This window comes from Danio aesculapii, chromosome 6 (genome assembly GCF_903798145.1).
Source record: "Danio aesculapii chromosome 6, fDanAes4.1, whole genome shotgun sequence".
Classification (NCBI taxonomy): Eukaryota; Metazoa; Chordata; class Actinopteri; order Cypriniformes; family Danionidae; genus Danio; species Danio aesculapii.
In genome coordinates, this window is record NC_079440.1 from 25231559 (window position 1) to 25248645 (window position 17087).

Here is a 17087-nt window from a genome sequence, read left to right on the forward strand (position 1 = left end):
TCCAAGAGTAATAAAATAGGCCAATGAGATGAGCTCCACAGGTGCTGGGGATTAATCATTAGTAGAGTATATAACCAGTGCACGCAGAGCATTACACTTTAGCCGCTGAAGAGCTGATCATTCAGCTATAAGCTGGAGATCCAGCTGCTGTGGCATTGGAGACGCCTCCGTTTCCTCTTTGCGTGTGTCTTCCGACGTGAATGGGAGAGTGTGTGGAAAATTTCACAGCAGCTAATGCCGAGTTCAGACTGCATGATTTTAGCCCCGATTTTGACTCGCCGACAGGGAAATCACAGGTAAATCGCTGCTCGTTCACGTGTGTAACAATCACACAGTATGAACTATAAAAGATGCGATCCGAGAGAATCGCCGATGAGTTGCCAACACCCATGAGATATTTGGCATGCTAAATATCTGGATCTGACGGTGATTCAAAATCATGCGTGTGAAATGTGTTTTAATTGAAAATAACATCAGCGATTACCTACAGCCAAAGAGAGAGCAGCATCTACTAGTATGGGTATCTGCAGGCCAGCGAGATGTTGGAGAGAAATTAAAAGCGTTCATTTTCAGTTTATTTGGACCCAAGAAATTGAGGAAATCTAGTGCAAATTTGGCACGAACACCCATGTCTTTTTGACGTGTCATCTGAGCAATACCACAACCGGGTCAAAAAATAAAAAGTTAAGTTAAATTGCTAATTCCCTTCAAACCCAGGTGAGAAAAATAAGTACATTTTCTACCCCACTAAAAGGCTTCTTTCTCATTATGTAGTTAATATCAAAAGAAATATTACGTGACCTTGCGTTGTTTCCATGTCATTTATCGTGTGTGTTTGGTTGTGAGTAGTTTGGGCATGGTTGTTGGCGGTTCTTCCAATTTTAAAGTCATGCAGTGTCAAACCCCCTGTCGCCGATCCACCTTGCAGTGTAAACAAAGCAGCAACAAAACACGACCCTAGATATTCATTCAGTGTGAAAACATCTGTGACACGACTACTTTGAAAATCATGCAGTCTGAACTTGGCATAAGTCTGTCATGCCAATACGTTTAGCAGTCACGCCTGTACATCTGTCACGCCTATAAGTCTGTCAAACATAGCATGAGCACACAAGCATCACCTAGGGCACAATCCAATGCCCCAAGGCCTTTAAATTACCATTATAGGGAAATAATTTAGAATGAATTTAGATTCGAGGTCGTAAACGTGCTTTTACCTAGCTAATTGTGGTCTTGGGATTTTTAAAATACGACAGTACGTTTGGAAAGCATGCCAGTCTCCGAAGGGGGAACACGCCGCAAAGGCCACCTGCTACCCAAAATGGGGAGACCTGATGGCAATATGGACATATGGGTTAGCCTTATCCGGAGAGAGCACTACATATGATAAACTGGTTAGTGGGTAGGGAAGACGAGGGTCCGCCTGAGAAGGGGGAACACTCTGTGGCTGAATTACACATCTGGGATCGCCAACAGGGATTGCCCATAGCTGGCACCAATTAGACCAAGCAGGCATACCAGACATCATACTGGGCCAGGAACCCGGCTCCTCCCCTGAGTCAGGTGTTGGCGGCTTCAGAGGAACTCTCTAGGGTTCGCCAAAAGAGGAATTTGCTTTAGCAGAACAGAATAAGCACACATATCTCCGGGATAGGGAGCAAGGCACAGCAACCGTTTTTGACACCAAACTTAGTTTCATCCCGATTGACCAGGGTTACCCAGTAATTGGGAGGAAACTGGCTCCATACGAAGATTATAAAATCTCACGAATGTTGGTGTCGGCTGTCCTGACATTTTATCCTACCCATCAGATTATGCTACCAACACTGTATTTGAATGGTTCTGAGGTTGGGGATGGAGGTTAGGTAGGTTAGAGCAATATTGCAGCTTCATATCACATTACTTCACATTAAAATTGACACTGGTAACAAAATCTGATGGGTAGCATATTGCGTCATTAAAATGTGCTACCTACTTTTTGAATGGGAGGTAGGACAATTTGACAAGGTAGGACAAATTGACAGAACATCGGCCAGCCCGCAGCTCTACAGATATCTGTGAAAAAGCCACCGCATGCTAACGCCTAAGAGGAGGCGACACTTCTTGTTGAGTGTGCTCTCACCCCCGAGGGTCACGGCTCGCCCTGGCACTGATAGGCGAGGGCAATGGCATTAACTCCCCAATGGGCCAACCTCTGTTTTGATATGGCACTTCCCTTCTGCTGACCACCGTATTAGATAAAGAGAGGCTCAGAAGATCTTACATTCTGCATACAGTCCACACAAAGAACCTTAGCCTGGCCGTAGCACATAGCCTGGCCGGGGTCTCAGTATAACTTGAGAGTAGGCAGCCCGAATTCTTACCAAATTCGCTGACCAAAAATGCCTCCAGATCACAGACCCTCTTGATCAATGTCAACATCACCAGCAGCGCTGTCTTCATGGACAAAATTTTTAAGGATACTGAATCAAGTGGTTCGAATAGATCTCTCAGCAGACCCACTAGGACTACAGAGATATCCCAAGAGGGCATGAGAGGGGGCGGGATGGATTTATTGGCCTCTCGTTTCTGAGGAACCAAATGATTAGATTACGCTTCCCGAGTGTGCTGCCATTCACCACATCATTGTGAGCAGAGATGGCTTCAATGTAAACCTTTAGTGTGTAGGGTGACAGCCTACGTTCCAGCTTATCCCGAAGGAAGCATAACACAACGATAATTTGGCAAGTTTGGGGGTCTTCTCTGCGAGAAGTATAGGATCACTTTGTGGTCCTGTTACCAAACTTAACAGCTGGGGGCTCGATGCTGCTGCTTGGCTGGTTGACCAGGCTGTGAAGGTGGAACAGGTCTTGTGACCCCAGGTGAATGCCCTTAGCGAGGAGCAGCCAAGGTGCATGGAGTAATGGGGAGAGCAGTTTTCCAAGCCCGCTGATGAATGACCTCTCCCATCATGTTCGACTGCACTTTCACCCCCAAGAACTCCTGGGTAAAGTCCCCGACGGTGTCGCCGAATAGGCTGGCTTGGCATATGTTACCTTGCAGTAAGGGCATGAGCTGTCCGCGAGCACCTCCTCAACATGCTGGACCACCAGACATGTGATGCAATACTCGTGCCCATCATCCGAGGAGAGGAAACCACCTCATCCAGAAGCGTACGGTCAGAACGACATCTTGTTTGTTCTTAGGAGATTCTGCTCTTTAAGTATAAACTGCTCCTTCAACCGCCAGGGGATGGGAAAGAAACCCAGTTCGACCACTGCTATATACATCACCGCCCGCACTGGTGGAATTACTACTTTGAACAGAATTCTTCAGCCTCATGTGAGAGGCACTGATGCGAAAGTGTAACCATTCGCTCCACGTGCACTGGTTATATACTCCACTACTGATTTATCACCAGCACCTGTGGAGCTGAGCTCTGCCAACTCATTGGCATTCATTAGCCATTTTCTTACTCTTCAGAGTGATTGGTCGTCTAGCGATCTCCCATTCATGTCAGAAGATACACGTCAGAGTTCCCATTGAAGGGGAACTACAATTAGATCACAATTATTATTTTTATTATTATTATTATTGATATTATTAATGACAAATAAACAAACAAACAAACAAACAAATAAATAAATAAATAAATAAATAAAACATTTTTTGAAGTTTCATTAGAAAATATTTCTTGGTCATGGTAAAATTAGAATAATTTTAAGTTGGATACCGGAGTTATAGTTGCTAAAAAAAAATGAAGCAGTACCTAAATGTTAACATGAAAATAAAAAAAGCACTGATTGCTCACCTTTCAACATCCATAAATTTTCTTCGAAAGTCTTTGTCCAAACACACACTGAAAGTTGTTTTTTCTGGCGTCTTGAGTTTGAAATTGCATGTTCTGATCTTTATCTCCTGAAAATAAATGCAAATACAAAGAAATAAGCAAACAAGCTTAATTTATATTTTCTCAGTTGCAGACAAACAAGCATCATAAATTAACATGAATTTTATTTGTAGACTGGTTCTTTCCATGGAAAAAATAAAACAATTCAAAGCATGCAGTTTTCTCAGTTTAAAAGGGTTGGCCAGACTTACTGTGTTGCTCTTTGGCTTTGTGTCATTGAAAGTGACAGCGAGACAGTTGAGATCTACAAAATGTGACAAAAAAGTTGTCATTGGTTTTGTCAAGGTGAATGTTTAAATACAAGTAATATGTTTACATATAAGCAATATAGTTTCAATCAAATCAGTTTCAGTTTACCTTCAGTTTTGTTTTGTGGTATTGCTGAAATCTGGGCACCAGTGGTTCTGAGTGAGAACCCTTTCTCAACCTCTCTGTTGCTTAGCGACACCTTAAAGGAATGTGAATGGTCAAATGGGGTCAACTTAGATTTACTGGTCACTTCATTTTTGGCTCTAGAACAAATCTAGAATGTGTTTTACTGGAAAAAAGCAACAGTCACAATACAGTACTGGCCAGAGGTAATGTCCAAGAGAAGAAAATCAATATTTTCAAACTTTATTATAACATATTAATCTTGTAATTATTTGTAATTATTTGTAATTATTGTTATATTGTTGTAATATATAGGTTTTATATATATATATATATATATATATATATATATATATATATATATATATATATATATATATATATATATATATATATAGAGAGAGAGAGAGAGTGAGAGAGAGAGAGAGAGAGAGAGAGAGAGAGAGAGAGAGAGGGGGGAGAGAGAGAGAGAGAGAGAGAGAGAGCAAATTAATTATTAATAATCAACTATAATGTAGTCAATGTATAAATTTGTCATTTCTGTTTGCCTTCTACTTGTCAGTTAAAAACCATTATCACATTTGATTTTAAGTAGCCTACTATGTACATACATTTATATTAATAATTTGGTACAATGCACTTATGTACAAGCATGTTTTAACATTGAACTTAAAATTATCTGCATGCCCAGTAATCACATCTGTAATTGCATTTATAACTATATTGTTACCCCATCCCGTACACTTTAAACCACCATTAAACCTACCCATACCACAAAACCTCCAATATTAACTACATTCCACCTCAATAACACCTTGAGTGTTGTGCAATACAATATGAAGATAATGTACTTATTTTTTAATGCAAGTCTTAACCTAACTTCATGTTGTTGTTTTTTCCCAATACAACATGTTTCGCATTTTTGATGGTCAATAAAACAATGTATTTTTCAAATATCTCCCCTGGTTATCACTTTTGGCCTTAACTTCTATTACACAACTACATGAGAATGCCACATAAATGTTTTGATGTTTATAAAATAACAGAGAGAGCATACGTGACACTTACTTTTAAGTAGCTAAAGGAGACGAGAACCCCGCATAGATCAAGTGGCATCTTCTTCTGCTTGGAAGTGTCTAAAGGAAGAATGTGGGCTGTGAATATTAACCAAAAAAAACTACTAGCCTAAACTTTAGAAGCCGATGACTGAACTTATTGGTTAACATAGTTAAATAGTCAAAGTTATCATGAACAGCAAAAAAATGCATGCTGTTTAGGGCCCAATCCCAATTCTACTCCTTAGCCCTTCTCCTTCCACTGTCCCAATTCTCTTTAGCTTGAAGGCATAGGACTAAGGGGTAGGGCTAGATAGCCCTTGAAACTTAGATTTTTCAGGACCATACTTGAAACCAAATTTCCCAGAATACACCATCTACAACAGCTGCACAAGGAAGTAAGGAGATGCATAAATTAGTATTTTTTCTCATTATTATGAATTTTTACAACAAACAAGCATATGTTTTAATACATTCATAACGGCGTTCGTGTTTTACGATCATGCTTCGAGAAAAAAAAAAAACGATAAAAAACCCCGCTAATTTTCGCTATCTATAATCACTAATAATAACTCCTGTACAGCAGTCCCACAACATACTTTCACATCTGTCACTTGATGACACTCCAATACTCTGTCAGAAAAGTCTAGTGGCTGGGAATGAGCTTTTTACAGTACCTGGTATAACATTAATATTAATGTTGTTTTCGTGTGTTTACACAAATGATTATGGCCACGATAAAAATACACTTTACAGTTATTTTCTTACTGCCACATTATATTGTTATGAAAATTTGATATCATTGCCTTCAGTAATTTCCTGAAGATAAATACCAAAAAAAAAAAATGGAATAACTACAGCAATCGCGATTGTCAATCTCATATAAAGCAAGAGAACATGATGACATATGATGGTGTTGTAGTGTTGTCCCATTACTTAGGGGTAAAATTTGAAGCCCTTCCCCTTCACACTCTGTTTCAAGGGCCAACGAGAAGGGGAAGGGGTAGGGGTAAAAAAATAGAATTGGGATTGGGCCTTAGTGTGCATGTCTTAAATACTCCCCGCCCACTTTCTAGATGAAGGCAGAGTTGTATGCCACTCTGCAAAAAATATCCATAAATTAACACTTTTCTGTATTTTGGAATTCATGTTATTTTTTCCCCAATTTGTTTATGATTTTGAGTGACATTACATATCCAAGTACCTTGATCTTTCTTCCAACAACTTTTAACTTTGAAAAGTTTGCATAGTGACTTTTATTAACGTTTTTAATAGTTTATTGTGATATATCACATCATACTTATTATATGGGTATACTATTTTATAGGTGCACACATATGGTGCATGCCATGTTCTCACTTTTAACATTTGCATTTCAAATGCAAAGTGTCAGTTGGACACAAAATTAAATCAAAAGCACACAAACTTCACATAAATACAGGTCACAAGTCAACAGTTGTGAAAGAAATCACATTTATATTAGATCTGGATAAAATAAAATATATTTAAAAATATGTTTATAAAAAATATGTATATCAACCAAACCGCAAAGCAAACTTCAATCACTGTTCTTAACTGAAGAGCATTTGTATAAACATTATTTCATAAAAAAATAAGCTTTTGAATTTTTACCATAATAGTTTACACACACTGTGAACACGCCTCAGACTTTAAAGTCAGCATAAACCAAAAGTTCCTGAGACTTTTATTCCAATATGTTTATATACTTGTGATGAATAAGAGGCAGAGCTTTCTTTTTGTTTATCATTGCCTCATAGCAAACTAACAGTAAGAGTAGCATGGTTAAGAATACACATTGGCTGAAGCCATCAAAATTACATCACAAATTTACATTACAGAAAGACTTCAGATTGTGATTAAAGATTAACAAAAAAAAAAAATTTCAGTAGATTCACTGATTCACTTTCACTTATTAATTATTCACCTAAAGAATAAGAATGTGTGCCAGCAAAATAAACCATAAATCTGTACATGTCAAGTTTGTGTACTGTTTGTGTAGAGTTACCTCTGAAATTCAAGATCAAGGAAACATGATTACACAATTCATGACCTCTTTTAAAAAGCTTCTCACATACCTTTATTTGTTTTAAACTCTGGGAAATCCACTTCCAGACCTGTGACAAAAACTTCTTCAATAGCTTCTCTGTGGGAAAAGAAAATCTGCACAAACAGACAGAAAGCGAGACTGTTAAGCTAAGGTGTTGTGTGGTCCATTCAACTGTTGTTATTTTTACTTGTGAGCAAAACAGTGACTCATTTTTCACACAGCTTTTTCATTTTGAATGACAAATGTGTTGAATGTATTGCAAGTCTCAGACTCAGACAATCATTTAAGAAAAATGTAGATGACTAAATTACGTCTCATTCTCATTTCACGATGAAAGGCTTACTATGTAAAACCTTACAAAAGGTCATTGATTCTCACCTTGATGTAGTAAATGTTGAAGTACACTGGCTGCTGTCCCATACGCACATAGTATGAGATGATGTCAGCTAAGAAAAGGTCAGGCTCTTGTGATTTACCAATGCTTGACTGGAAGGTTGAAAAAGGAAGAGTCATTAGCATTTAAAGTTTAATGTAAAAAGCATTTAAAGTTATAATCTAAAGTTTTAACGTCATTATAGGGAGCAATGTCTGAATATTCTTGTATAAGAAAGAAAGAAAGAAAGAAAGAAAGAAAGAAAGAAAGAAAGAACATACAGATAATAGACATTAATGAAATATAAGACAATATAGACTTATGTTTAACACAAACATATTTAATACCATTATATTTTAATAATTTTTTGCTGAAAGTATTTTTTGGTAATTTTGTAATGTTGCATATATCATAACACACAAATTCAGTTATTACAGTAACTGTTATTCAGTACCACATTTCAAGTAAATTAAATGAACCAAGTTCCAACTTTATCATTATGAATATGTAAATATAAAAATATTTAATTTTTTTAAGTTTTTCAGTTTATCATAAACTTTTCTCAGTTTAGCCATATTTTAGAGCAAAATCAGGTAATGATGTAATCACATATTAGGATGTACTACTTTAAAAGTTCTTATTCAATATATATTGTAACCATAAATACCCTTATCATTTAATTTAAGTTTAGATATAAACAAATGCCCAAATATATTACATTGAAATGTACTAATTATTTAAAGTATATTGTTTAAGTAATGAGTAGACTACTAAATTTAAAAGTACTGTGTATTAAAGTATACTTAATGGCATATACAGTTGAAGTCAGAAGTATTAGCCCCTTTTTATTATTACTGCTTTTTAAAAAAATAAAAATAAATCCCAAATGATGTTTAACAGAGCAAGGGCATTTTCACAGTATGTCTGATAATATTTTTTCTTCTGGAGAAAGCCTTATTTGTTTTATTTTGGCTAGAATAAAAGCAGTTTAATAAAAAAAAAAAAAAAACTATTTTTAAATTCAAAATTATTAGCCCCTTTAAGCTATTTCTTTTTCAACATTCTACAAAACAAATCATCATTATACAATAGCTTGCTTAATTACCCTTACCTGCCTACATAATTAACCTAGTTAAGCCTTTAAATGTCACTTTAAGCTGTATAGAAGTGTCTTGAAAAAATATCTAGTAAAATATTATTTACTGTCATCATGGCAAAGATAAAATAAATCAGTCATTAGAAATGAGTTATTAAAACTTTTATGTTTAGAAATGTGCTGAAAAAATTCACATGCAACAAACAGCCTAACACATTAGTACAAAAATGACTGTGGAAAATAAAATAGCAAGAGGAAGATGTTCTTCGCGATGAATGGTTGCTAGCTTTGCATTTATACAAGGAAATGAAGAGAAAAAAATACCTGAAAGAGAAACTTTCAGACTTCCTCATTCCACACTGACTGACATCTTTAGCTAAGAACAGATCCCTGTATGTTTTACCCAAGAATAGTTATTATGCTGAATATCTGTGTGTCTTTAGACATACCGTTCTTGCAAAATCAGGAATCATCTGTCCAAGACTACAGACATTGCATTCGTACCATGGATCCACCATTCCAAGATATGAGCCCAGAGCACAGATGTTAATGCTTTTAGAAGGCAAATTCTCCTAAAACACATTACACATGGTTATAAAAATATATACACAATGTATTTGAAAATATTCACAGCACTTCACTTTTTCCATGATTTGTTACAGACGTATTCCAAAATAAATTTGTTTCATTATTTTCCAAAAAATTCTACAAATACTCACTGTTTCCTTCAGCTTATTCCCTGCTTTATTAAGGGTCACCACAACGGAAGGAATCACCAATTACTCTGGTATAAGTTTTAACATCAGATTCCCTTCCTATCAAAACCCAGCTCCGAGAGTACAACCCTTGGTGCTCGGAAGCACACACACACTCTTCAATTCACACACTACAGCCATTTTATATTATCCATATTAATAAGTCATTGGACAGTGGGGAAAACTGGAGCACCCCGAGGAAACCCATGACAAAGGGAGAACATCCAAACTCCACACAGAAAGGCCTCCTGGTCTAACCAGAACTCAAACCATCTTATTGTGAGGCAATCATGCTAACCACTAAGCCACCATACTGCCATTCTACAAACAATAGCCCATAATGACAACGTGAAATAAGTTTGTTTAAAATCTCAACACTTTGTTGAAGCATTGTGGAAAGTTCTTCTCAGAGCTCTGTCAGAGTGACCATCAGGATCTTCATTTCTCTCCTGAACACTCAGTTTGGCCAGGTGTCCCCGTTCTGGTCCAAACCTATGATATTTACGGATAATGGAGGCCACTGTGTTCATTGGGATCTAAAATGTGGCAGAAATGTTTCTGTACTTTTGCTCAGATCTGTGTCTTGATACAATTTTTTTTCGGAGGTCTAGACAATTGGACTTATTGGCTTTGACATGCACTGTTATCTGTTGGACCTTATGTAGGCAGATCTGCATCTTTACCAATTATCTCCAATCAAGTGGATTTACCACATGTGAACTACAGTCAAGTTGAAGAAACATCTCAAGAGCTGTAACCAAAATTAAGGGTGGCTCAGTAGTAGGACCAAGACCTCACAACAAGAAGGTTGCTGGTTTGAGTCTCGGCTATGCCAGTTGGCATGTTCACCCTGTGTTCGTGTGGGTTTCCTCCAGGTGCTCCAGTTTCCCACACAGTCCAGAGACATGCAGTACAGGTGACTAAACTGGCCGTAGTGTATGAGTGTGTGTGCGAATGAGAGAGTGTATGGGTAAAACATATGCCAGAGAAGTTGGTGGTTAATTCCATTGTGGTGACCCCTGATAAATAAAGGACTAAACTGAAGGAAAATTAGATTAGATTATATTAAATTCAACTTTATTGTCATTTCACATGTACAAGTACAAGGTAACGAAATGCAGTTTAAGTCTAACCAGGAGTGCAAAAGCAGCAAGTGCAGGATACAGGTATAAGTTATAAAGTGCAGTTGTCTCCTGCACTTGCTGCTATTGCACTCCTGGTTAGACTTAAACTGCATTTCATTGCCTTGTACTTGTACATGTGAAATGACAATAAAGTTGAATCTAACCTAATCTAATCTAATTTTCCGTAAGCTTAATGAATGAAATGAATGTATCCAAAATGAATGAATGTATCCAATTGGCCCTATAGACTTAAATGGTGTGCTATTTGAGGGGGCAACCATTTGTAGTTAACATTCTGGTGTGCACTCAATCTATCCCACAGTGCACCACAAAACGAGTGAATAACCAATGTATAGTACACTCAACATCTAGATAATACCCAAAATACATTGTGAAAGCTTGCACGCCAAATCAATTTCCTTGCCTGACCAGAAGATGGCATCTACAGCACAATCTTGACAGTGTAAGATTCCAAATAAATTATATTTTATTATTGTTAATGTTTGTATACATTATGGCGTATCAATTGTAGAGTTATGAGAAAAATAACCAACTGTGAACTTTAATGAATGAAATGTGTACACATTCTGTGATTGCACTGTGCATGGTACACTATATATTGATATACTATTTATTTATTTATTTTTCCAGAAGCTGAGAAAGATAGGGAATAAAGTAGTTATCTTTACCTTCACAGGGGAGGATGCAGACGAATCGCGAGCAACAGGTATGTAGTACATCTGTAGGTTGACTTTCATTGTAAGAAAACGTCTCCTGGCCTCACGTTTCCTGTAAAATATAGGCAAAATGTTGGATTTGAAAATAGCCAATCTTAACAGAAGCTTAAATGCCAAGCTGTGCAAGCATTTAAGGATCTAGAGGATTTAGAAACAGGAAACACACAGAGAGCTTCCTCATTACAGAGAATTAAGAAGCTTTTTCAATAGACCTAAAATAACTGTAATCTGATTTTTAAGGTCTGTATAAAAACCTGTTATTTACTGTGGCGGCTAGAGCTTAAATGCAACTCTAGTTGTAAAAACACATGAATATACGTAGAAAAACACTAAGAAATTAAAAAATAAAATTTTCATCAAATCGACAACACAATTGCATGGGAATTCTCACAACATATGTACAGTAAAAACATTAAAATGCTGCAAATTGCACAGACCACAACGGAAATGTTTTGGAGACCCCAAAATGTGACTTCCTGTTTAGAGTCAGCGTACTGTCTGAGAGCTGAAAGGTTAGATTTTTGTTTGTTTTTTGTTTATTATTTAGCTAACATAAACAAACAACAATTTAAAATTATTGCTATTAAAACAAGCTTTTATAGCAGAAGTTCAAGTTCAATTTATGTATGTAGCACGTTTCCAACTGCCACAAGGCTAAACAACATGCTTTACAGAGAAAATCCAAACAAGCAATATGGACATTATAAACAAAACAGCAATAGGCACATAATGTAAAAGAGAGCATAAAAGATAGATTGTACAAAAACATTTTGGTTTCAATGCCTGAAACAAGAAAGAAATAGACCCTTTAAATAATTCCGCCTAGTATAAAGATAGATAGATAGATAGATAGATAGATAGATAGATAGATAGATAGATAGATAGATAGATAGATAGATAGATAGACAGACAGACAGACAGACAGACAGACTGACTGACTGACTGACTGACTGACTGACTGACTGACTGACTGACTGACTGACTGACTGACTGACTGATTGATTGATTGATTGATTGATTGATTGATTGATTGATTGATTGATTGATTGATTGATTGATTGATTGATTGATTGATTGATTGATTGATTCATTCATTCATTCATTCATTCATTCATTCATTGGTTGGATGATTGCAAGTTTAGTTCAAGTTAACAGAATTTTAAAGGGATAGTTTATTGAAAATAAAAATAGCCATTATTTACTCAAGTGGTTCCAAACCTTTATGAGTTTGTTTCTCCATTTAAATATAAAATAAGATATTTTGAAGAAAGCTTAACACCTTTTTTTTCTTTTTTTTTCTTCAGAATATCTTCTGTTATTGTTCAACAGAAGAAAGAAACTCAAAACAGGTATGTGACAATTGAAGGGTGAGTAAATGATTACAGAATTTTCAGTTTTGAATGAACTACCCCTTTATGTTTAGATCAAATTAAAATGTCACGAGATTCACACAAACACACACACACACAAATGTACACTGCATATATAGAGTAGATATTGTCTTATATTGTCTTACCTTAACCAGTAGTATGCCCTGGCTAGTCTTCCCAGTACCCGATCATCCCCCATCACTACTATTTTAGCAGTGTAGTCGCGTTCTTCTTTAGGTAAGGTGGTCCCACTGCTGCCCGCTCTCCTCTGCAGAGTCCCACTGCTGCCAGCGTTGCCCGTCTCCTCCAGCACGTCCTGCATCAGAGCCATGCTGTCAGTGACCGACGGCTTCACCTTGATTCCTCCACGTCGTGAAAGTCGCCCACAGGTTTGTTCAGCCTTGTTCAGGCTCCTTCCTCCAATAAATTCTATGTCAGAAGTATCAGGTCCCTGCATGTCACGCTCAATCCCGCTGTCCGTGGACATGACTGAGTGCCGTGGCATCTCTGAGTTGAGGTCTGTGGGCAGATCCGACATGTAGAACTCATCCGGATTCAAAGAGAGGCTTTCACCGTAGGACCCAGATCCAGAACGAATGAATTTAGCCAGTTCTCTCCCTGGAACAGATGTGTTGTATTTTAGTGAATGGGCTTTATCAGTTTTGAGGAGTGTTATAGTATGTTTTTTTATATAATCTAACCCTGAAAATAGTTATTATTGATCAACATTTCAAGCATTCATTCATTATTTATAAACTGGGAACACTTTACAACAACAGTACATGAATACTGATGTATTAATTTGTAATCTTAACATTACTTTATAATGAATTAATGAGTTAAAGCATGTTAACCATGAACTAACTTTAACTAAAACATGAATCACAAGAGTTCATCAGTAAATAATGGTTACCCCGATTGCTTGTTAGTGCATGTTGTTAATTAATGTATCAATTAACATTTGAGTTTAAGCTAAATGTAACCAACATGAACTTGTGAGCTGTTAATGTATAGTTATGTCTTGAAGGGGCACATCACCCTTATGAACTCCTGTATTTAAACTGTTCATGTTGACGCTGACAGAACCCTTTTCTATTGTTATTCAGTGTAAACACACTGAACAGATGTGCATAAGAAGTTCATTAGTAGTTAATAATGAGTTAATGATGATATGCCCCTCCAAGTAAAGTCATGGAATAATCATACACTAACATATCATAAGTTCATGATGGTTAAATTAAGCATAAACTAATGTTGTAATTAACACATTAACTACAAACAATCATGTCCTAACAAGAGATTAAGGTTGTCATTATTCACGCATGAACTTACAGTATGTGACTCATGTTGTAGGTAAAGTTAGTTCATGATTAGTGCATGCATTATCTCATCATTAGTTCATAATAAGGTATGTTTAGTTTAATAATAAACCAATAAACATATTTGCTTACATATTAATGGTCCACCAGCAGTAACATTAACACTGCGAGTAAATGTCAAATTATTATCCAAAACCTAACCCTAATGTAAAGAAAAACCTACAACTTACTCCCATAGATTTAAACAGTTTTACTATTTTTGAATCCATTAAACTGATGTCAGGTCTGGCAGGACCATTTTTAACTTAGCTTAGCATAAATCATTAAATTGGATTAGACCATTAGCATCCACTCATATTCTAAAAATGAAAATTTCCCAATTTAAATTGATTCTTATTGTGTACAAAGAAAATAGAACTTTGTGTTTTACAATGGCTGCAGTTGCAGCTGTTATCTGACATAGCTGGGGACTATTTTCAGGTGATTTAACATATCACTGCATCTGCTGCAGGAATTGTAAGACAACAAAGTCTAACAATTATTGTGTTGAAATAGGATTTTTTTACTCTAACTTAACGTTTTTATATTCTACCTATTGCTGGTTTTCAATACATAGTTGCAAAGTTAGTATAGGAACCATCAAAATGAAGTGTTACCATATCCTCTTGAGAGCCAGGAACAGATTATTGTCCAATGTAGTGGACAGTATATTTTAGTGAATTTCGACATACATTTCTAAGTCTAAATGCAGTGTTAAAGTGCTGTGTTCCACACAACTTATGTCCCTACACAAATTGATTAAGTTAACTTAATAGTTTTTACAAATTTAAGTGAATTGAACATAACAATTTAGTTGTCACAAAAACAAACTCAAAATTGTGTTGATTCAGCTCCATTTAAATAAGTAGTTTGAGCAAGCAGCATTTGTGTGTGTGTGTGTGTGTGTGTGCGTGTGTGTGTGTGTGTGTGTGTGTGTGTGCGTGCGTGTGTGCGTGCGTGTGTGCGTGCGTGTGTGCGTGCGTGCGTGCGTGCGTGCGTGTGTGTGTGTGTGTGTGTGTGTGTGTGTGATGTACAGAGCACATTCAGGGCTTTTCAAAAATACCATATGTTGGGATGTTTCACATCCTCTCCTTGGTCTTTAAAATGACTGACATTAATTTAATGAATAAGTGTAACAAACTTATTTTTTTTAATTATCTATAAAATCTGACACATTTTAAGGTGTGAAAACATAAGTGGTGAATCTGATTTTCACAACTTTAAAAATGATCAGAAGAAAATTAAATAAAAAACATCTGAGCATCTATTGTTTACTGTAAATTTCATACTATTTACAGTAACTTAAACTCACACTAAAAAGATCACCAAATTAGCTAGGACACTGGACACTGGTGTAGGGGAAGGACAACTGGTTTCTTTTTTGGCGTGATGGACCAAAGTTTAAATACATCTTGGAGAAGCCTAGAACTGAAACTGCGGTGTGTTTCCTGAACAGCAAAGCATCTCACTGCTTAACCACAACAGTTTGATTAACAGCTGGATATACTAACTGAAGCTAACTAACTAACTGTGATTACAGCTGTCTTGACTCCAGGTAATGGAGTTATATATTCTAATAATTATAAGGATTAAATATGATTAATAATAATAATAATAATAATGCCACATTTTGGCTAAAAATATCAAACATGGCACCTAAAGACTACTTCGCTATTCGTTCTCAGTCTATTTGCATTATGTTCCTTTGTGACACACCAAGGTTGCTTGATGATACTAATGCATGAATGCACAATTCAATTGTGTGAAAACTGTTTTTCTAACAAATTAAAACATTCCTTTTTTTTTTAAATATAAGTAATAATGCTTGACTACCACCATTTTCAATTGAGTTTTAAATATTATTGTCTCATATTGAGCATAATACACTGAGATTTTAACAATATTTGCACTGTTATCTTTCAATCCCAGTAGTGCAAATAGTCAAAGTATTTAGTAAATGAGTACCACTTACAGAGCTCCTCTTCCTCCCACCACAGATGGAAACTCATCTCCGGATTGGGAAGCGGAACATTGCACAAGGGGCCAGTGGACAATAGACCTGAAACCCAAAACAATCATAATGACACCACAAACAAATCCTGCTTCCTGAGCTGGAAGAAAAGAGAGAAAAAAAAAACTCTAAGTCTTTTATTAGAGAAAAAAAAACTGTTAGTTTAGTCTGTCAAGAGATATTGTTTGCGTTTGAGAATAAGTACACACAATGAGTAGAATAGAATAGAATAGAATAGAATAGAATAGAATAGAATAGAACAGAATTCGTTTGCTGGTGTCAAGGAGTGTCTGTAAGTATAACTTAATTATAAATGTCTTTATTTAAATGCTCTTTTGATTTATTACAATGAAATCATTTTAGTTTTCTTGCTCAAGCATGAATCCTTAAGTTTAAATTGACCTGATGCGCTTACTATTTGAATACTACTATACTAATAATAACTATTTGAGTTCAATGATTTATTTTGATAAAACATGCTTCAGTCATGCATCATAAGACATTACTATTAGGTTTCCATCCTACTTTGAGGAAGACTAGAATTAATAAATTTGGAAATACAGTAAACAGCTTGTTATGCCTTTACATTAAGATGAAAAACACTGGTGTTATTAACCCAAATATTTGACTATATGGAAACCCATTGCTTTATACCACTCAATATTTTTACACATGATGAAACTAAACAGATGTAGTTGAATCGAATTATTATTTGGACTGCTAGTATTCAACATCACACGTAAAGTCCCATTTAGGGTATATGTCTGTCACTTATCTCATAGCACATAGCATATCTATGGAAATCCCCCTCAAAAATGTGAAAACTACATGATTAACCCTTAAATTACATCATCAGTAAAATCTCAAATGAACTGCCCC

At 36.1% G+C, this 17087-nt stretch overlaps 1 protein-coding gene across 1 annotated transcript in view; it reads right to left on the minus strand.

Moving 5' to 3' along the window:
• LOC130230687 (phosphoinositide 3-kinase regulatory subunit 6-like) overlaps window positions 1-17087 on the minus strand; it is a 29488-nt gene that overhangs the window by 1273 nt on the left and 11128 nt on the right. Inside the window, exons 10-19 of the mRNA XM_056459827.1 lie at window positions 16170-16256; window positions 12986-13457; window positions 11422-11521; window positions 9303-9425; window positions 7763-7870; window positions 7413-7497; window positions 5330-5397; window positions 4247-4337; window positions 4081-4133; window positions 3791-3897 (exon numbers count right to left, since the gene is read on the minus strand). Of these exons, the coding sequence (XP_056315802.1) occupies window positions 3791-3897; window positions 4081-4133; window positions 4247-4337; window positions 5330-5397; window positions 7413-7497; window positions 7763-7870; window positions 9303-9425; window positions 11422-11521; window positions 12986-13457; window positions 16170-16256 (1294 nt within the window). The remainder of the gene's footprint in view (window positions 1-3790; window positions 3898-4080; window positions 4134-4246; window positions 4338-5329; window positions 5398-7412; window positions 7498-7762; window positions 7871-9302; window positions 9426-11421; window positions 11522-12985; window positions 13458-16169; window positions 16257-17087) is intronic.